The sequence below is a fragment of the Sminthopsis crassicaudata genome, chromosome 1, assembly GCF_048593235.1.
Source record: "Sminthopsis crassicaudata isolate SCR6 chromosome 1, ASM4859323v1, whole genome shotgun sequence".
In the NCBI taxonomy this organism is placed as follows: Eukaryota; Metazoa; Chordata; class Mammalia; order Dasyuromorphia; family Dasyuridae; genus Sminthopsis; species Sminthopsis crassicaudata.
The window spans coordinates 80,681,784-80,704,420 of NC_133617.1; the positions used below are offsets into that span (position 1 = coordinate 80,681,784).

At 40.9% G+C, this 22,637-nt stretch overlaps 1 protein-coding gene across 4 annotated transcripts in view; it reads right to left on the reverse strand.

Moving 5' to 3' along the window:
* Positions 1–22,637, reverse strand: part of ADGRB1 (adhesion G protein-coupled receptor B1) — a 257,197-nt gene that overhangs the window by 33,402 nt on the left and 201,158 nt on the right. For 2 of the 4 annotated variants that reach the window (XM_074264552.1, XM_074264544.1), the window contains exons 24-25: positions 10,311–10,396; positions 961–1,059 (exon numbers count right to left, since the gene is read on the reverse strand). In XM_074264552.1, the coding sequence (XP_074120653.1) occupies positions 961–1,059; positions 10,311–10,396 (185 nt within the window). The remainder of the gene's footprint in view (positions 1–960; positions 1,060–10,310; positions 10,397–22,637) is intronic. The other 2 variants (XM_074264570.1, XM_074264562.1) reach the window with 1 other exon arrangement.

Consider the following 22,637-nt stretch of genomic DNA (forward strand, 5'->3'; position numbering starts at 1 on the left):
ACTATAGTCTGGCCCTCCAACAGTCTGAGGGACAGTGAACTGGCCCCCTATTTAAAAAGTTTGAGGACCACTGATTTAGAGCATAGAGGGGGTCTAGGATTGATTATCTCATAAAACCTTCCTCATTTTGAAGACTCAATTACTCCAAGAAGATTCTCTTCTATGATCCCATAATGATCCTTTAATATTGAGCTTCAACTTGAACTTCTGCCCAGTCATAAACAGAGAGAGAGACCTGAGCTTGACCCTGGTCGAAGATAGAGATTTGACTGTAGCTGGAGACCCTCCACAAAGGATCAAACCTGACCAAAGTCTGAGACCTAATTGTAAGCACAGATTGAATTATAACCATGACAATGGACTGAGCCCAAACAAATGTCCTAATTCTGACTAGATACAAAACCTTAAACCTGAACCTTGATCCTAACTAGAGAAGGAATCAAGAACCTAACCTAAGACTGAGTTGTGCTCTCTTGATCACAGACTAACTCCAGATACTTCCTTTGCCTCATTTCAGAGGAGATAAGAAAACCCAAGGTTGAAGAGGAGGAGGGGTAAAAAGGAAGAGCCAGGGCAAAAGATAGAGGGTAGAAGGAAGAAAGGGAGGGGGGAAACAAGGGAAGGAGGTAGGAAAAAAGGGAGGGAGGGAAAAAGGAAGGAAGAAAGGAAGGAAGAGGGGAGGGAGGGAAGGAGGAAGGAAAGAAGGAAGGAAGGAAAGAGCGAAAGAGGGAAGGAAAGAGGGAAGGAGGGAAGGAAGGAAGGAAGGAAGGAAGGAAGGAAGGAAGGAAGGAAGAAAAGAAGAAAGGAAGGAAAGAAGGAAAGGAGGGAGGAAGGAAGGAAAAAAAATTCTAGGAGATTGGGTGACATTAGGCAGGAAGGGCAGGAGGGCCTCCATAAGAATGGGAAGGGTAAGGGAGGCAGGAGGTGAGGAGCAAAGAGGGGGAAAGGGGCTGCACTAACATGGCATTACTGGTGGTGGCCGCTGTCTCTTGGGCCGCAGAAACCACTCCGCACTTGGCACATTTCAAGGCCAGACCATACAGGGGCACTGCCATCTGACTGGAAGTGAAATCAAAGACTGAAACAAAATCAAATACCTTTTGCTATCAAAACACAAAAGAAAAGGGGGCTAAGTAAAGGGGAAAGGAGGGAAAGAACCCCAAACTTATTAGGGAAGGAAGGTCTAGAGGATGGAGGGAAGGATGCACTGGGGAAGGAAGGAAGGAGGTAGGGGAGAAGAAATATAGGATAAAGTTCACCAGCACCGAAAAGTGGAGTGTCTCCCAGTCCAGTCTCTGGCCCAGGCTTGCTCTGACATTCTGGGGAAGGTCTTAGGGCAAGCCTGACTCTGTCCCTGATTCCTGACTGGCAGCAGCCCTGAGAGGAAAGGGGGCAAAGTATGTAGCCAAGGCTGCTGCTTGGGAGGGTCGGATTATGTTGGAAAGGATCCTGTGCCACAGGGAGGCCGTTTTGGTGGGATTTACTATTCAGTTTATTTCCCCTGAGGCAAGCAGGGTTAAGAGACTTGTCCAACGTCGTCCAGCTAGTAAGTGTCAAGTATCTGAGGCTACATTTGAACTCAGGTCCTCTTAACTCCAAGGCTACTGCTTTATTTACTGCATCAGCTTTGAAATCCTGTGCTCAGAATTTGGAGAAATTGATTATCTGGATATCTATTTATATGATAGTGGGGAAAAGTGGGTCTAGAGCTGTATGTGTATGTTTGCATTATATATATATATATATATATATATATATATATATATATATGTTTCCTCAATTATCTAGGTATCTGCATGTATATCATAGTGAGGAAAAATGAGTCTAGAGCTATATATTTCTCTGTGTGTGTGTGTGTGTGTGTGTGTGTGTTGTGTGTGTGTATAACTTTGATTATCTGGGTATCTATTTATATTATAGTGGGGAAAAGTGGATCTAGAGCTGTATGTCTATGTATGTGTGTATGTTTGCATATACGTGTGTGTGTGTGTGTGACATCTGTCCATCTGCCTGTAGTTCTGACCTTCTCAAGGGCAACACCACAATTCCTCCTTCCAGTCATGTAACAGAGTTCAGCATCACAGGGCTCAGAACAGACCTGGTGACTGATGGATGGACTAAGAGGAGTATAAACAGATGTCTGCTTACATGTCTATCTATAATCATCAATGCACCTGTGCCTGTGTGTGAGAGCATATGGGTATATGAGTCAAATTCAGAATGCAGGAACTTTATGTACATTTATTTAATGGTCCTTGTTTTTATCTGAGTTTGACACCACTGCACTAGATTTAAAATGATGGAGAAAATTTTAATAATACAGGTTAAAATTTAAAGCATGTGTAGTACCCTCTCTGCCCCCTACCCCTGCTGTTCCAGAGAGCCAGTTTTTTCTTAAACATTTACCTAGTTCTGTCTCTCACTACTTATGTGGCCTTGAGCAAAACATTTCTTTTGTGCCTCTTTCTTTATTTAGCTCTAAAAGAAAGAGATTGGCGTTATTGTTGAATCATTTTACTTATGTTTGACTGCCCATGACCCAATTTGGAGTTTTCTTGGCAAAAATACTAGAATGATTTGCCATTTCCTTTTCCAGCTCACTTTTACAGAAGAAGAAACTGAGGCAAATAAGATTAAGTAATTTGCCAAGGTCACACAATTTGTAAGTGTCAAAGGCCAAATTTGAACTCACTTCCTCCTGACTCTAGGACTGGCACTCTATCTACTGTACCACCTAACTGCCTGAAATGGGCATCTCAAATCCATCGCTGTTCTAACAGAATATGTGTTGATTCTATATTCCCAAATGAACAGTATAATTTCCACTTTAACATCCATGTATATATACATACACACATATATGTAAATTAATAGTGAGCTCGTTTTATTTTGGGTTGGCCTATTCAATTGCTGAACAGCTCTAACTCTTAAAGAACCAAGTTCTTTAAATAGAGCTTCTAGTTGCCTCCTTGTAACTTTCAGGATGCATTAACTGGTCCTTTTTTTTTTTAATTTATGAGGAAAGAGCAAGTCAGAGAAATGACTTGACTTATTCAAGGTGATGCAGCAAACAGTATAAGTAGAACTTCAGCCTGGGTCTTTCGCATACTAACAACCCTTTCTAGCTCCTTCCTCTGGGGCCAAGCAGAACAAAGCTAATCCCTCTTTACAGGACAGCTCTTCAAATGCTTAAAGACAGCTAGTAAAGCTTGCCTCCCTCTCCCTGCCAATCCACCCTCATCTCCTGGTCCCTGGGTTTTCTCTTCTCCAGACCAGTTTCTTCAATCTATTTTTCAGTATCTCCTCCCCTTCCCATGCATGGTACACTCTTCTGGACCTGCTCTAGCTTGCTCGTGCCCTCATACATAAAGCCTGGGGGATATATGTGGATATGACTAGAGGTGCAATGGATATAATGCTGGCCCTGAAGGCCAAATCAAACACTTACTAATGTATGGCTAAAAACATGTTATTTGTCCTCAGCCTGCCTCAATTTCCTTGTCTGTAAAACAGGGATAATAATAGCACCTTCCAAGGATGTCATGAAGAACAAATGATGTAATATTTGTAAAGTGCTTTGCAAATGCTAGCTATTAGTATTATACTCATCTGACAGATAATTCCAGAGCCCACATTCTGTTCAAAGCCCTGGGCTAAGCACTAATGAAAAGTAATGAGGAGAGCTCCCATTTGCATGGCTCTTTGTAGAAATGATTTCCTTAAACCTCCCAATCCAACCCTCCTTGGGCAGGTCTTACTTATACTTCTATACATCTATTCAACAGAGAAGGAAACTAAAGCTCAGAGTATTCAGTGATATATTCAAAGATCAGTTTTGTTGCAATCACTCTGTGAAGTCCATAGTGTACATATCCTAATTCTTATTTTATAGAGGAGGCCATAAAGATTCAGAAAGGAGAGATCACAGAGGAAATTTCAGTGGTTTTTTTCACTAGACTACACTGCTTCTATAATATCTATATATGAAAGTGTGATGGTGTGTGAGTGTGTGTATGTGCATTTGTGTATAGAGATTCTGTTATTGTTGTTCAGTTTTGTCTGACTCTTTGTGACCCCATTTGGTTTTTATTGGCGGAGATAGTAGGGTATTTTTGCAATTTCTTTCTCCAACTCATTTTACAGATGAGGAAACTGAAGCAAACACGGTTAATTGATGTGCCCAGGTTCATATAGCTAGTTAGTATATAAGGCCAGATGTGAAATCATGAAGATGAATCTTTCTGACTTCAGGACTGGTACTCACTCAATTGTGCCAAGAAATGGCCCCTTTCTTATTTTTTCTTAATTATAATTTTTTTTTTGGCAAGGCAAAAAGCAGTTAAATGACTTGCCCAGAGTCACACAGCTAGTTAGTATTAAGTGTCTGATGGCAGATTTGAACTCAGATCCTCCTAACTTCAGGGCTGGTGCTCTGTCTATTGTGCCATCTAGCTGCCCCCACCAATTCTTATTACTGGTATATTGCTTGAAATTGTACCTGGTTCAATTTGTGTGAAAGGGATGGGAAATTATAAACATTGTTGGTTTGGGTGATATGGATGGGATACTGTAAACATTGTTGGGGGCTTAGAGCTAGAACAAATTGGTTTGGTAAAATGAAATAAAATGAATTTGGTAAAATTTTTCCCAGGATTGTGCCCCTTTTCAAAGAAATTATAATTCAAGGGGAGCTAGATGATTCAGTGGATAGAGCACCAATCCCAAATTTAGAAGGATCTGAGTTCAAATCAGACCCCTGATATATAAAATGAGGGGCAGGATGAGGATAACTTTTAAATTTTTCTCCTACTTTAGACCCAGAGATCTCATGGAATATAGAAAGTAGATTCTACTCATGTGTCTACACTTGAAACCTCCCCAAAGCTTATATTCCATTGGCACAGTTTATGAGGAGCCTAGAAATTATGATGGATAAATCACCCACCAATTTACTCACAAGGGCAAAACCCCTGGGGCACCTTTATGACATGATGATAATCACAGGAGGAAGACATCAATGTACATTCAAAATCATCCCCATCTATAAAATGGGAGCAAGAGTTTTGGATTCCCCACTTTCTACCACCATGAGGAAAGTGTTTTGAAACATTACAATACTGCAGGAATGGGAAATGGTGTTCTATCATTATTTGTAATAATTTCCTTAATAAACAACACCACAGATTTCAGGAGTTTCTGGAATTAAAATCAAGAAGACAGGGGGTCTTGAGCTAATTTCTTATAGATTATGATTATGGATAAGTCATTTAACTTTCCTGAGATGTTGCTGCCTCATCTGAAAAATGGAAATAATACCATATATGCAACTCACAGAGTTATTATGAAGTTCCAGGAAGTATTTTGCAAACCTCAAAATGCTATATTAATGTATAGATTTTTTGGACAGAAGAGATGTTTGTGACATTCAGAATTTTTAAAACACAAACTTCAAAAAAAAGCCCTAAATGGTATCTAAATGTCAGCTATTATTATTATTAAATCTCTTTGGGGAAGAAAACTTGTTCCCTGATGTGGGAAAGCTGAGCGAAGGAAGGACGTGTCTAGACTGAAGCTAAGAGAGGGTGGACAGCATTGAGAAGGAGAGAGGGAGGGTTACTTCTTGTTAAGTCATTTTTCCATCATGTCTGACTTTGTGATCCCATTTGTTTGTTTGTTTTGGCAAAGATCCTGGAGTGGTTTGTCATTTCCTTCTCCAGTTAATTTTACAGATGAGGAAACTGAGGCAAATAGCATTAAATGACTTGCTCAGAGTCACACAGCTGGCATCTAAAGCCCAGTTTAAATTTAGGATGAGGAGTCTTCCTTTTTCTAAGCCCAGTATTCTATCCACTCTACCACTTAGTTGCCACTATGAAACCTAGGGATAGAGTCGGTACTAAAGACATAGACATTCTTGGACGACCTCACTTCCATCTGCTATAGTCATTACCTTCCTTCCTGGCCCCACTCAGGGACTATCTTCTCTAGAACAGTGGTTCTCAAAGTGTGGTCCAGAGAATTCTGTGGGGTCTCTGAAACCCTTTCAGAGTGTAAACAAATTCAAAATTAGTTTTTATTTTTAAGATGATATTTACAAATATAACCCACATAAATAAAAACTCTTGGAGAGATCCTCAATGATTTTTAATAGTATGAAGATACTGAGAACAAAAGTTTGAGAATCATTGCTCTATACTTTCCTCTACCTCTGGTGCCAGATAAAGATCAAAATATTATGAGCTTTACAGCCAGAAGTGACCAGAGAAGTCACTATCATTTTAAGCAAAAGGGATTTGCTCAAGGTCACAGGGATAATAAGGATTAGAGTCAGGCAGGTACTTTTGCTTAAAGAACTGCAGTTAAGTGAAACCCACCCCATCCTGAGGCAGCCCATTCTACTTTGGGATACTTCAGGAAGCCACCATGTATATATATCCACATCATTTCTCAGCATTCCTTCTAGTTCTTATTTTCCCCAGGGCCCAGTATAGTAAGTAAAAAAAAACTGTTTCCCAATGTCCTCAATATATCTCTCTATGGCACAAACTCAAAGCTCTTCAACATCCTGTTGCCTATTTCTTGTTTTGACCTAACTCAATGATGGCCTTCCAAAAAGTAACATTCAAAAATGAAAAAAATAAAAGGAGCAGATGACAAGGGACTTAATATTTTTTATCCTGAATGCGATTCTTCCCTTGATTCAACTTCAGATTATATTTCTTACCCTGTTCTACTCATTTTATTTTTGAGCCTGCGGTCCTCTAAAACCTGCAGATCTTTTTCAAACTGCAGCTAATGATCTTATGTTTCTGGAGTTGATTCTTGAGCCCAAGAATAGGCTTTTGCATTTGTCCTTATTAATTTTCATTCCATTAGACTTAGAGCAATATTCAGCCTATGAAAATTGCTTGGATTCCTGACTCCATGATCTTGTTTGGGCTTTTCTTCCCAGCTTTGTGTCATATATCATATGATTATCTTATTAAAATCATTAGTTTTTTAAAAAGCAGCTCAGATTCCAGATCATAGATAACTTTTTTTTTTTGTATTGAACCATGAATGGCCACCCAAATTGCTGGACATCCAACCAGATGAATTATTGCCTAGACCACGTATCACAAAGAATAACATGTAATTATTAAATATTTTGCATAGATCTGAGTAAATGTTATCCCTAGCACTCTCTTGATCTGCCAAATCTCTTGATCTAATTGGAAAAGAAGGTTAGTGTAGCATGATCTGCTATTAATGATTTTCCTAAAGCATAGACCTAATCATGTCAACTACCTGTTCAATAAACTGTAGGAGCTTCCTAATACCTCTAGGGTCAAATGTAAACTCCTTTATTATTTAAAGTGCTTTAGAAACTGTCTCCAACTTACCTTTCTAGTATGTGTGTGTATACGTATTGTGTGTGTATATATGTAAAGATGTGTATTGTGTTCATGTATACGTATACACATATGTTTTTACTGTGTGCCTGTATATGTGTATGCACACACATACAAATAGGTTACACAATGTACATATAAATGTATATATAATAAATCTTTCTAACCCTATTTGTATATACACACATATTACATAGAGGTATGTATAGAGTATATGTATTTATATCTATCTACAGATTGATATATATAGCTACATATGTGGTTACCCTATGTAATTCAATTGATGATATAGTTCCTTCCATATGACATTCCATCTCCTGTTGCTTTGTAGAGATTGTCCCTGAAGCCTGGAATGTTCTCCTCTTATGCCTCTAATTTCCTTCAAATTTTAATTCAGTTACCATATTCTACCTGAGTACTTTCTCAACTACTCCAGCTTCTAGTGTTTCCAGACTTGCCACCATTGTGTTTACTTTGAATATAATTATATGTATATATATTATATGTAAATGCTACCTGCTACATGAACTCCTTGAGAAGAAAGCTTCATTTTTGTGTTTATAGCCAGGGGACATAGATTTGGCATAGTGACTTGGAAGCTTTTAAAACAGCATACCTGAGATTCTGTCAATGTAAAGAGTACTTGCTGAGATACTTCCTAGGCCAATGTAGATATTCCCCTTTTTGGTGACTAATACATTGCCTGTGATGAGAGATTAAGAAACTCACCGAAGGCCACCCAGTCAGTATGTGTGAAAACAGATCTTCCTGACTCCAAAAGTACTTCTGCATCCACGATACTGGTACATGGCAGGTGCTTAATAAAGGCATGTTGATTGATATAGTTGTGTGATTCTTTTTGATTATTGCTTCCTTTTCTACAAGTTCACTATCTTTTAACTAACATGTTCTCTAATTCTGCCAAGAATCGAAATCCATTCCACTTTCCCATGGGCTACAGAATCCATTTACTTCACTCTTTTAGAAATCAGGCTAACATTTGCCTTTGCTCTTGAAGCATTTCCCCCATCCCTGAACTCATGCTCAAGCCTTTTTTCTGCCTAGCTTTCTTTCCCCTATACCCACCCATCTTCCCTTCCCCAAACTTCTTATAACACATCATTATATGGATCCCACCTTTGGACTATCTCCCACTGCTTTGATTTATCATAGTCATGTCTTTCGGTTAGTTTAAGCTCATAGAGAGCGAGGTTGCCTGTCCCTCTTCTAGATGGAATAAAGAAAGTTGGGTATAGTAAATGCTTAATTATGTTTGTGGAATTAAATAAGGAGAAGACCCTGAACTGGACTCCCTTTGTTGCTAGTGAGTTTTGGAGCATTTCCATGGTCCCTTTCTCACAGGTTTGCTGTTCCCATTATTGTGTATATGTACGTAAGTACATATCCATGAGTATCAGGATGAGACACAGCAATGTCTTTGGCATTGCATTCTTGAGTGGGGGTCCCTCCACTCTTCAGTCCTAGTGGTCCAGTACTCCTCCCATATAGGGACATTCAGGGCAACTCCAAGACTAGAGTGAGCAAAGGACTGAGAACTGAGAGCTAAGAATTGAAGGTCAAAGGTAGAGGGCAAAGAGTAAAGGGCTGGAGGACATAGAGCTGAGGGCATAGGACTGATAAGCTGAGGGCAGAGGATAAAGGGCTAAGGAATCAGTGCTGAGAACTGAGTGTTCAGGGTAGAGATAAAAGGCAGGGGCCGGAAAGCTGAGAGCTAAGGGTCAAAAGCCAGGAGCAGTGGGGAATTAATGACTAAAGGCAGAGGGCTAAGGTTGACTGAGTGGACTACTTGATTGTGGGGCTATGGGGAGTGAGAATGTGCTGCCCACTGCTCAAGGAAGGCAGAGGAAAGAGGAATGAGGAAAAAAAGAGGGAGAGGGACAGAGAAAGGGCAAGAGGATTTGGGGCAGGGAGGGGTGGGCATGGAGTGGCAAACCTCCTAACAGGCAGAATGCTAAAGACCTTCCCGGACAGACAGACAGACGGACAGATGGATGAACACACACAGAAACAGAGTGGCGCCAAGAAACAGAGATGGGGCTGGGGAGCGGGGTGGGGGGGCAAGTTTCAACAAGAAAATGAGATCCATAACCAGCCAGCTGAGGCATCAGCCCTGTCCTGTCCTTCCCAGGAGAATACATTTGATTGTGTTCCTGACAGCAGCAAGAAATAAAGGACTCTCTTGGGCCACCATGTGACTCTCTGTATGATCTTGGACATCCTTCTGTAAATCTTTTTCTCCAACTATTTAAGGCAGGGGGAAAAATTCTACTCTCCAGGTTTGCTCTGAGGACAAAAGGGACTACTAATTTCTGAAAAGTTACATGACCTATCCAAGTACATCCTCGATAAGAGTTATCATAGAAAAATGGGGCTGTGAGGAACCTGGAAGAATCTATAATCAATCCTGATGATCTTACAGACAGGAAAACTGAGGACTTGTTCAAGTTCTCCTAGAAAGTAAGTCATGTCAGACAGGGACTCAAACCAGGTCTCCTGATTTCACGTGCCCATTGGCCCCAACCCACCTGATAGTTCTCCTGGGCACATGTTACATGTTTCCTACTCCCTCACTGATGGGCTGAGGAAACAAAAATGGAGATGTAGGCTCCAAAGTGCTCAGCTCAGTTTTGCCCAGTCACCCCTTCTCTTCGCAGGGGAGGAGCCTGGCTAGGTCTCTTCCCCATCCCCACTAACTCCACCCACAATGCCGGATCAGGGTTTGGATCCCATCTTGCTGCTTGGTTATGAATCAAAATTGTCTTCAGGAACATGAAGGTCGTGTGTGTGTGTGTGTGTGTGTGTGTGTGTGTGTGTGTGTGTGTGGTTTCAATGTTTCCAAACGAAACAAAACAAAACACTTTTTTTCATCTTCTCAGAGGAAAGAATGAGGCCGCCTACCCTGCCCGTTCCTTCAGCTTTTTATCTGTGATCCCGTCTTTGGACACAAGTTTGTTAAAAACCAAGATCCCGATGACCATGTTCACCTGTTGACACAGAAAATGAGAGACGAGTTGGCAGAGCCCAAGGGGGCTGGCAGGAACAGCAGCTCACTTGCTTGCTCCCTCCCTTGGGGGCACTGCCTCTGTATGGGGTATGGAGGAATGGCATCAGGCCCCATTTGGCTGTGGAGGCTTCCCCTCTGCTCTATTCCTCATCCTGAGACCTCAAGACCTGGTATGGCATGATTAGGAGAATGTTGACTGGACTGGAGACACAGATCTGCTCGCCAAAGCTTCAGTCTTTAAACTCTGGATGGCCACAAATCTGGGAGCAGAGGGGTGGGCCATTTCAAGTATGAGGGGTAGAGGAGTCCCTAGGAAGTATAAAGGGACCCAGAACATTCCAAGGGGAATGGCACTTCTGGGAGGGTTGAAGGGCTTGGGGAACTCTTAAGAAGATGACAAACTGTGGCATCCCTATGGGATATAAAAGGCGCATGACATCCCTGGAGGGAAAGAGGAGAAGGTTCAGCACCATGGACATCGCCATACTCAGGAGATGTCAGAAACTCTAGTGACTCAATTAATATGAACCACATCTAATCTCCCACAGAGGAGTTGGAGAGTCTGGTGTATTCCTGAGATAGCATGGAGGGACTTAGATTTCCTATGGGATAGGAAGGGCTTTATGACATCCCTGGTTAAAAAAAAAAAAAGAAAAGAAAAGAAAAGAAAAAGGATCTAGTACCTAAATAAGTGTGAGGAGCCCCTCTATTTCATGGAAGCATAAGGGACTAGCCCATCATTACAGCTTATATATAAGGACAAAGATCCCCCTAGGAAAGTTTTGAGTATTCTGAAGTATTCTAGGGGACAATGATGGTCAAGGACTGGAGTATTTCTATGCGCTAGGAGGGGTCTGAAATATCTTAATCAACCTGGAATCTATAAGTTTATTTTAATATTTTGATAACAATTTCAACATAACTGATTTCCTCTGTATTTTATTTTATACATTTAAAGACATCTAAGAAGGAAACTATAGACTTCACCAGATTGTCAAGAGGTTATCACATGCAAAAAAGATTCAGGAAGCTCTCTTTTAGGGACTTTGGGAATCGAGTTAAATCATATGGTATACAAGGATTTGCATGTAATAGACACAGATATTGTGGGGAAGAGATGGTACCAAAAGATAACCCGGCTGGGGACAGAGATGGACACCTAGTGGAGAGTGAAGATTAAGCCAATGAGTCTTGGACTTCATTAGCATCAGCTGGGAAGACCCTATTTCCCAGAGTCTCTGACTATTGGAAGAGACGGTTCTGATGTGCTGTATACCATACAGCTGTCACCATAACTCTGGATTTGTTCCCTCATAGGAAAGAATGGAGAAGCTGGTGCCTGAACAAAGCTAAGTGTTAAGAAATGAGAAAGGGTTCCTTTTGTAACCAAGGTCAGGGCTCACTCTAGTAGCAGGGGCAAGACTTGGTTTGTAAGCAGTTGATGAGATCAGGGCTCAATCTGAGGGCAGGGAGAATAGATAGAAATCAGTTAACTAGACCCTAAAAGACTTGGTTGTACCTGAAGTGATATAAATGGGCTTTGAAGGGCAAACGATAAGATGACAGACCTCTTTTCATAGTGTCTAGGAACCCTTGCAGATCCCACCTCATGAAAGCCAAGGGCATTCTGAGTTCCAATTCTGCTATTAACAAGAAGTGTCATCTTGGGGAGTAGTGATTACATCTATTTTCTTTAGCACTTAACAAAGCACTTTATTTGCAATAACCCTATAAGGCATGGAGTACAATGAAGAACATCCCCATTTGACAGATGAGGAAGTTATGCTCACAGATGTTACATGAGTGATCTGGGGGCAAACAACTAGTAAGTAGCAGAATGGGATATGAACTCAGGTCTTGTCTGGTCCTGTTCCCACAAGACCCACAATGCTCTTTTTCTGACACAAGGAAGAAGTCAATTTCATTTCTTTGGACCTCAGTTTCCTCATCTGTAAAAGAGTCATGCCTTTCACTCCTTCTTGGGAAACCTATCATTGCTTTGATGTGATATTGGTTTAAGAACCAATTCCAATATTGGGGTAATAGCAATAATACATTTCTGAGGGCACCTGGTTCTTTCAGTCAAATCTCTCTTGATGTTCCCAAAAGACTGTGATGCAGATAAGCTGGATCAGGTATTATTCTCTCCATTTCTAAGGTGGGGAAATTGAAGCCCACAGAGAGGAAGAAGCTATTCAAGGTCACAAGTGGAAGAGTTGGAATTGGAATCCAAGAATCCTGAATTCTACTCCTTTTCTCCCATCTCCAAGAGATGGGGAGTGATATAAATTAAATGAAAGATCCTTTGCCCAGCATTTTATTCTCCAGTAATGTCCCAAATTAGGGGATTTGGGAAAGAATCTCTAAGCTCTCATTCAAATATCTTGGGAATGGAGGCAAAATTCATCCCAGAAGCCAGTTCAAGGAATTCAAGTTGACCCCATATTTCATAAGAAAACCAAAGAAATGGATTTCCCCCACTTAATAACTAAATCAATTTATAGGATGATTATTCACCTTCTAAAAACATTTCTTCTTTTCCCAAGCACTCCCCCATTGCAACAAAGTATATGTTTTATATATATTGTATACAAGTATATTTGTATATATTATATACAAAGTATATACAATATACATTGTATATAAGGAATGTATGTATACATTCCTTAACAGGAAATCTGGTAGGCTTGGGGAGCAAGAAGAATTGTATGTGGGTTCCTCAGTCTGGGACCAGCCCTCAAGAGATGATGAGGAAGCATGTCAGATGTAAGATTTACTTCACACTATTGCCCTTCAGCTGTTCTCTTTGCAGTCAGGATGAATTAACCTGTCCCTCTTAGCCTCTCCAGGGACTTTTTGGCTCCTGCTTTCTCTTGGGTCTGAGAGTGCTGTTCACTGCACCCTAATTTCCTTCTATTGAAGTTCTCTATCCTTTCATGGACTAGTCCCAGTAACATGGTCTTCATGAAGCTTTTCCTGATTTCCCTCTTCCTCCACTAACGAGGAATAAATAGGAAGCAGCATGGTTCAATGCAAAGAGCCCTGCCTCTGGAGTCAGAAGGTCTGCCTTCAAATCCCATTGCCGCCAAATTCTGCCTGTCTGGCAACTTGGACAAATCACCCTCACTCTGACTTGTTTTCCTCATCAGCAAAGAAAAAAGAGGGGATGTTGAATGGATGACCTGGGCAGCAGAGAAACTGGACTCCATCTACACAAATTCAGCTGACACATCTTCTTTGGCATCACAATTACTGCATAAAGTGAGGTGTGCTTGTGGGGAAAGAGAGGAGTCAATAAGCATTTATGTAGCACCTACTGTGTACCTGACACTGTGCTAAATGCTTTACAAATATTATTTTATTTGGTCTTCATAACAGCTCTGGGATGTAGGTGCTATTATTATCTCCATTTTAAGATGAGGAAACTGAGGCATTCAGGGGTGACATAACTGGCCCAGAGTCAACATAAAAATATCTGAGACAGGATTTAAACTTATAACTTCTTGGTCCCAGGTCTAGTGTTCTATCCACTATATAACTATTTGCCCCTGCCTAGGCTAACCAATAATAAAGTTAGGCATTTATATAGTGCTTTAAAAGGTTTCCTAAGCACTTTACAAATATTATCTCATTCAATTCTTACAACAGTCCTAGGTGACTTGCTATTATTATTACCATTTTACAGATGGGGAAACTGAGGCAAACAGGGATGAAATAATTTGCTCAGAATTCCATTGTAAGTGCCTGAGGAAGGATTTGAATTTATCCTGGCTCCAACTCTAGTGTCCCACTCACTGAACTAAATTACAAGCTCTCTGAGGGTAGGGTGCAGGTTTCCTATCTGTTCTCCTCTATTGCCTCATAGAACAGCTAAGCCCTAAGAGCCTTGGCATCTGGACACCTTAAAACATCGAGGGAACTGAAATTCCAGAATTTAAATGACTTGCCCAGCCAGGTCTGTTGACCACAAAGCCATATGTTAATCTCCAGTGCCTGCCATGACTCTTTCCAAGCTCCAACTCAGGATCACCAGTAAATGGAAAACAGCCACTGATAACACATGGAATGGATATTTTAATCCTGGAATAAACTATGGTCACCCATACTCCATGAAGGACGAGGAGGTTACCAGAGTGAGAGTTTTGTTATAACTCTCACTGAATGGGGGTGTTAGAAGCCTCCGATTTAGAGAAGGCATAAACTAAGCCAATTTCTTCATTTAACAGGAAGGGAAGCTGATAGCCAGAGTGGGAAAGTGATTTCCCTGAGGTCACACAAAATAACAGAACTGAGATTAAATCCCAAATCTTCTGACTTCAAATTTAGGATTCTCTCTCCCACCTACTTAAATACTATCTTTCTTCAGTGTTCAGAGTGAAAGAAATTCCCAGGTAACTTAGTTCAGTCCCTTGCCTCTAATCTGTTACAGACCATTCTGGCTCATGGGATCACAGAAGGTGGGATTGAAGGAATGGATAGCTGAATTGGAGTCATGCAGTTCTGGGTTTGAATCCTATCTCAGACAAATAGTAGCTATGTGACCCTAGTCAAAATGCTTAAACTTGAAGCACCTCAGTTTTGTCATCTGTGAAATGGGCATCACAATAGCATCAAGAAACAAAAATCAGCCCAAACCTAGAAGTACCTAATACACAATGGCTTTGTTATTTAACCTCTGATTTGCCTCAGTTTCATCAGTGATAAAATGTGTACAATAATAGCTCCTACTTTCCAGAGTTGTTGTGAGGATCAAATGATATTATATTTATAAAAAAAATTTAGCTTTGTATCTGGCCTATAATAGGCACTATCTAAATGCTTATTCCCACTGTCCCCCTCCCCTTCCCTTCCCTACTTCAGTGAAATCATAGGTCCAGCCTCACTCCTTTCAAAGAAAAGTATCTATCCCATAGATGTGGCCATCTAGTGAGATGTTGTAAACAGAAATGATTCACAAACCATAAAAGGCCTTCAGAACATCAGCAGTCATTGGTGAACCATGGGGACCTCAAAAGTCTTATTAGAAACCACTATGGTAGGAAAGTACACCCCTCCCTCAAACCCTGATCCTAAGATTTAAGCCACACTGTTAGACCTTTCTTTTTGGTTTGTAGTCTGTTACTCCTAATCCCTCCATATCCCTCCTTACACACATTGTAGTACAGGCCCATTTGTTTCTTCTATTCTCTGATAATCAAAGCAACCAGGTGTTTGAGAGTGATGAAAGACCTAAATTCAAATCTGGCCTCAATAACTTAATTGGCCATTTAACCTTTCTGTGCCTCAGTTTCCTCACTTGAAAATGGGGATTATAAACCCATCTCCCTTCCAAGGTTGAAGTGAAGATCAAATGAGATAACATTTGTAAAGTGCTCTGCAAACTTTAAGGTGCTAAATAAATACTAGTCATTATAATTATTATGAGGAACAATGCCACCCTGGCAACTTTCTTATGCAATGGACTTTTTATCCCTCCTGCATATCTAACAGTCTATTGCTGAATAAACTTGTCTTGGAGGTGACACACTACTAAACATGTAGAATTTTGTCTTCATTTTCAAGAGTGTCTGATTCTTCATGACCCCATTTAGGATTTTCTTGGCAAAGATAAACTGGTTGTCATTTCTTTCTTTGGCCAATTTACAGATGAGGAAACTGAGGCAAATGGAATTAAGTGACTTGCCCAGAGTCATGTGGCTAGTAAATGCCTGAGAACAGATTTGAACTCAGAAAGATGAGTTTTCCTGATTTGAGACCCAACCCTATATCCACTACAGAATAAGACTCATATCTTTGGACCTGAGCAACATGGGAACAGGTTTTATTTGCATATTTTTAATGAGGATTTTTGTTTTACTCTCCCACCTCTTCCCTAGGGGAACAGAACGTGGGAGGGTAATAAAAATAAATGCTTGGTAATTGAAAATAATTAATTAAAAATAGAAGCTAATAGGCTCACAGATTTAGAACTGTGGCCATCTAGGCCAACCTCTTTAGTAATGAAGAAAGTTGGGGCCCCGAGTGTTTGTTTGTGATAAAGGCATAATTGGAACCCAGGCCTTCTGGCTTTGCATTCTAACCCTTCTCCTGGGCCACATTTCCGAGTGGTTTATCCATCCACTTGGCTTTCTCTAAGTGCTTCCTGCCCTCCTGAGAGAAAGGATGGAAGGAACCATCATGGCTCCTATTGGCAGGTCCCACCTGATGGCTGGGAACTAAGGCCCCGAGTTCTCTCCAGACTCTACTGCACCAGAAGTAAGGGATTCTATAGTGTGCTTCTGGGCCTTTGTGTTGCTATAAATGTATGGCTCTGTGAACCGATGATCCTTGGAGCCTATGATTTCTTTTTGCTGTTCCATAATTCTATGATTCTATTATTCTACAGTCTTGTGTTCCGGATGCTTAGTCTGGCTCCTAGCCATGGGCACTCAGTCAGAATTAGGAAACCTGCTCATTTTCCGACAAAGGAGAGAGTGAGAAAAGAGGCATCATCTCCAAGGTCACTATAAATCTCTGAAGCCGGAGATTTAGGAACAGAGATCCCAGACCAATGTATCAACCCTTGGAGGTCTGATCTATACAGAACACTTCTTCCCCCAGCCCCTTTTCCTCTTTACACTTTCTATGTCTGTGTCTATTTCTGTCTGTCTTTCCATCTCTTTCTCTCTGTGTGTTTCTGTCTTGTTTCCCTCCTCACACTGCTCGCTCGCTCTCTGTCTCTCCTCTCTCCATCTGTCTCTGTGTCTCTCTTTGTCTCTCTCATTTTCTGAATCTGTCTCTGCCTATCTCTTTGTCTCTGTCTTTCTTCTCATGTTTCTACCTCTTTGCCCTCCCTTTCCAAGGTTGGCACTGAATACATAGATAGAACTTTGTCAAAGGGAAGTAAAAATAACTCCCCTGAGACAGGACTCCCAAGAAAGTGCTCCAGGGCCCAGGATGTCTGATGTATAAAGTACAGGTCTGCAATTAATATGCACAGCACACTCTTAATTCTCCTGCAGTGCCTTCGAGGAATGGGGGCGATAGGATGAGACGCAGTCTAAGAAAACATTTGGAGAGGAGGAGAGTGACCTAAGAAGATCAGCCCCATAGTTGAACTGGTCCCCATCCTACAATCTCAGCATTGAAAAGGCTCCCAGAGGCCCCCTCTACTCACCCCACCCTTCTTACCCAATATAAGAAAACCCTCTAAAATCTCTGAATAAATATTAAAGCTAGAAAGGACCTTGGAGGCCAGGGTTCAATCCCTTCACTTTGCAAATGCAGAAATTGTATCCCAGAGGATTAACTCATTTACTCAATTAAGTAGCAGACCAGAGACTTGAAACCACCATAAGATGTTATCTCTCACCCAAAATCTCTTTGGATACCTTCAGGGATGAGGAACACATCACTCATGAGAGAGAGACATTCATTATTAGGCAGTTATTAAGAAATGCTAAGCTGAACTCTACCTCAAGGAGAGAGTTAATGGGTTTCCAAGTCAAGAAGACAGGTTCAAATCTTATCCCAGATACTTACTAAGCTGTGTAATCCTGATCAAATCTCTCTGTACCTCAGTTTCCTCATCTGAAAAATGAGAGACCTGATGACTTCAGAAGTTCCAGTTCTAAGACCATGATCCCATGATTCCTCTAACTTACTTCTGCTCTATCCCAGTGTTTCTAGTTCTTGCCTCTAGGACCAAACAGGACAAATCTAATCTCTAAGCCTTCAGATGCCTAGAGACAGTTAACATGTTCACTTATGCCCTATGAATATTTTTTCCTCACAAGCAAAACATTTGATTTCCTTCAAGTTGTCTTCTCTCTCCAACATGGTCTCCCTCTCCTAGTTTATTCTAAAATATGGCATCCACCTCTGGACACAAACCTTCAGATTTGGTCTTACCAGGGTGGAGGATAAGCAGACTTTTGTCTCCCTCTCTTGGGACCCTGAACCTGAGAAAGAATTCTCTTTGACCTTCAATCCTTTTCCCATCAATTACTGTCCTAGGGGAACAGGGGCATTGTCTACTAAGGACAAAAACCAGCGGGGAAGGTTCTTAAGAAGGAATAATGGTAATATGGAAATCCAGTTGTGCTGTGACTGGCCCTGTGGGCTCTAGACAAAAGGCAAAAAAAAAAGGAATCGGTACAAATGGATGCTATTTACTCCTAATAATCCCCTTTCCTCCTTGAGATGCTTTATTAGATCATCAAAAAAAAGACTTCTTAGAATTGGAAGGGGAGCACTGAATTCCAAATGTGCTGGAGTGGGAATCTGCAGTGCGTGTCATTTCTACCTTCATAACATTTCTTGTAGATATCCCCTTCTTTCCTCTGATATGGCAACCACCTTAGGTCAGCCTCTCACCATCTCATACATGGGCTAATGAAAGAGCCTGCTGTTTGGTCTCCCTGGTTTCAATTTCTTCCATCCCAGATCCATCTTCCACTCAGATGCCAAAGTGTTTTTCCTAAAGTACATATCTGACCTCATCACCATTTCCCCCTCAATAAACTGCAGTGGCTTTTAGAGACCTTCACAACCTGGCCCTTTCTATCCTATTCAGCCTTTTTTTTTTTTTATTCTTTATTGACTTTCAAGTACCCTGTGCTCTTAAAATACTGGCTTTTTTCCTTTTCCTCGGCCACAACATTCTGGCTCCCTATTACTTGCCTTGTCCTGGCTGCCCTCATTCCTGGGATGCTCTTTTTTTCTCACCTCTGCCTCGTGGCATCCTTAGTTTCCTCCAAGACTTAACTAAAATGCTCTCTTCTTCACGTGGTTCTTCCAGTACCTGTTGCTTCTCCTCAGCAATTAATTTTCATAGGTCAACAAGACCTGTTTCCTCAAAGAGCTCACATTCTAATGAGGGCTACATCTTGTACATAGATGATTATTTGCATATTCTAACCTCCATTAGAATGTGAGTTCTTTGAGGAAAGGGGTAATGGTTTTGCCTTTCTATCTCCAGTTTTTGGCACCGTTCCTGGCACAGAGTTACTGTTTAATTGTTTCAATCATATTCAACTCCCTGTAACTGTGTTTTGTATTTCTGTATTATTTTTGAGTCGTTTGCCATTTCCTTCTCCAGCTGATTTTTTTTTAAACAGATAAAGAGCTGAGGCAAACATGGATAGTAAGTGTCTGAGGCTGAATTTGTACTCATGAATGTGAGTTTTCTTGATTCCAAGTCTAGTGCTCTATCCATTGCACCACCAAGCTGCCCTCCTGGCACAGGCTTAATGAATGCTTGTTGATTGACTAAACTGAATGCCTCTATTTGAAGACCTTCAGTGATGGGGAAATCACTACATCTCAATGTAGCCCACTAGTATGTTTAGTTAAGTTGCTTCATATACTGGGGAGTTTCTCCCAGTGTAAAGCCAAATTTTGCTTCCCTACAAGTTTCAGTAATTGTTCAATCAGCAATGAACAAGGCTTCTCAGAACCTAGCTTTAACTTTCACTGCTCCATCCCCTGTCTCCCTCCTCCTCTCTTTCCTCTATTCTCACCACTATCACCACCATCACCACCATCACTAACTATCCTACCTAACAACCTCACACCAGATCACAATGTTAGGGGATCCATAAACCAATACGTAGATCTAAATAGAAACTTAGATGCTCAAGGCATTCTTAAAGTCAAGGGTCCTTTAGATGTGAATAATTGCCCTGGATTTGTAGGGTTTAAGCCTAAGATTATGTCAAAATAAGAAAAATTGAAATTCTGGGTTTGCTTAAAATGGGCCCTATTGTATGAGAGTGGGGTGGGCGCTGAAAAGAATTTCCTCTGAGCCTGAATCCTCTCTTAGCCTGTAAATGTCAAGAATCCCGACCAAGGTAGGGATCATCAAAGGGACCTTGGTGGGTCGGAGCTGGGGAGGGGGAGGGGGAGAATAATTAATTTTATTAGTATTGATTGAGATAATGAAGGTGTGTCTTTCCCCCTACCAACCCTCCTTAGGTTTTTCTTCTTAGGCATTTTCAAGAAAGGAGGATACAGGGAGCTCTGCTGGGGATGCAGCTACATCCTTGGAGAAGAGAACCATGGATAGCAACAGCAGCACTGGACTGGAAACCAGGAGACCTGAGTTGAAGATCTGGCTTTGCTATTATTAAGAGTTGTGCAACATGTGGAAAGTCACCACCTATCTCTGTGCTTGTTTCTAATTCAATAAAATGAGGGCGTCATGCTATGATTTCTAAGGTCCTGCCAATTCTAAAATCCTGTAGCATCTTCCCTGAGCAGATTTAGAAGGACAAGGTGTGTGTGTGCAGGGGAAAGGGGTGGGGAGCATGGAACTTCCATGTATATGGCACTTTCTAATGCAAAAAGTGATTTCAAATCCAGTGTCTCATTGAATCTTTCCAAATCCCCCGGAATAGGTGCCATTCTTTCCTAGTTCCCTGCCTTTTTTTTTTTTTTTTGTGCTATTTCTGCCCTAGTAGCATTTTCCCCCCTTTTCTTCCTCTGTGGAAATCCCACCATGAAAAAACAAACTTCTATATTTGACCCCAGACTGCTTTCCCTTGCTTATTAGATATCACTCCCCATAGAATGGGGCAACCTAATAAGTCTCTTTGCTGACCCTCACACATGATGCCCAAATTGTTAAATCCCTTGTCTTTGCACAAGCTCTTCCTTCATCCCTAGAATGTTCTCCCCCTCCTTTATGTCTCTGAAAATCCCTAACCCTCTAAGAAGTTCAGTCTAAGCTCCATCTTCCACATGAATTCTTTCTTTCTTGTTAGTGTCTTTCCACAAATTGTGTTCAGTCATTTCAGTGATGTCTGACTCTCTGTGATCCCAGTTGAGGTTTTCTTGGCAAAAATACTAGATTGGTTTGGCATTTTCTTTTCCAGTTCATTTTACAGATGAGGAAATTGAGGAAAACAGGATTAAGTGATTTGTCCAAGCTTACATAGCTACTAAGTACCTGAGGTCAGATTTGAATGCAGATGTTCCTAACTTCAGACCCAGGTCTCTTATTTACCTAACTGCTCCCTCCTCAAATTACCTTATATTGATCTTCCAAATATCTATCTATCTATTCTGTCTCCTTAGTTAGAATGTTAGGCTAAAAGGAGACCAGGAAGTACATAATTTTCATTTGTTCTCTCACTGCCTAGTACAGTGTAGTTTCTCTCTCTCTTTCCTCTCTTTCTCCCTTTCTCTCTCTCTGTCTCTCCCTCTCTCCCTTTCTCTTTCTCTCTCTCTCTCCTCTCTCTTTGTCTCTCTTTCTGTCTCTCTCTCTCTTTTTGTTTTTTCTGTCTCTCTGTGTGTTTCTCTGTCTTTCTGTCTGTCTCCTTTCTCTCTCTTTCTCCTCCAATCTATTAGTTTGCTGTAAGCTGCCAGAGCAATCTTCCTGGCAGTTCCTGGCTTCCTAGTTTCCTGGCTCAAAATCTTTCAATGGATTCCTACTGTCTTAAGCTCTTTAGTCTGGCATTGAAGACCCTATACCACCTAGTTATATCCTGTTTTTCCAACCAAACTGTGCTGCTTCTCTACCTCCAATAAACCCTGAAATTTCCTAACTCTATGTCTTTATTCAGCCTGTTTCCAATGCTTGGGATTCCTTCCTCTTCAATTTGTTTAAATTTTTACATATATGTCCTTTAAAAATCAACTCAAATTGTACCTTCCATCATCCTTTATCCGAAAGGTTGAAAATGACCTTCCCGGTTATGGAATATTATTGCTCTGTAAGAAATGACCAGCAGGAGGAATACAGAGAGGCCTGGAGAGACTTAAATCAACTGATGCTGAGTGAAATGAGCAGAACCAGAAGATCACTGTACACTTCAACAACAATACTATAGGAGGATGTATTCTGATGGAAGTGGAAATCTTCAACATAAAGAAAAGCCAACTCACTTCCAGTTGATCAATGATGGACAGAGGTAGCTACACCCAGAGAAGAAACACTGGGAAGTGAATGTAAATTGTTAGCACTAATATCTGTCTGCCCAGGTTGCATGTACCTTCGGAATCTAATGTTTATTGTGCAACAAGAAAATGATATTCACACACGTATTGTATCTAGACTATATTGTAACACATGTAAAATGTATGGGATTGCCTGTCATTGGGGGGAGGGAATACAGGGAGGGGGGGATAATTTGGAAAAATGAATACAAGGGATAATATTATAAAAAAAATATATATATAATAAAAATTATTAATTAAAAAAAAAAAAAGAAAATGACCTTCCCCTCCAGATCTCCAATAGA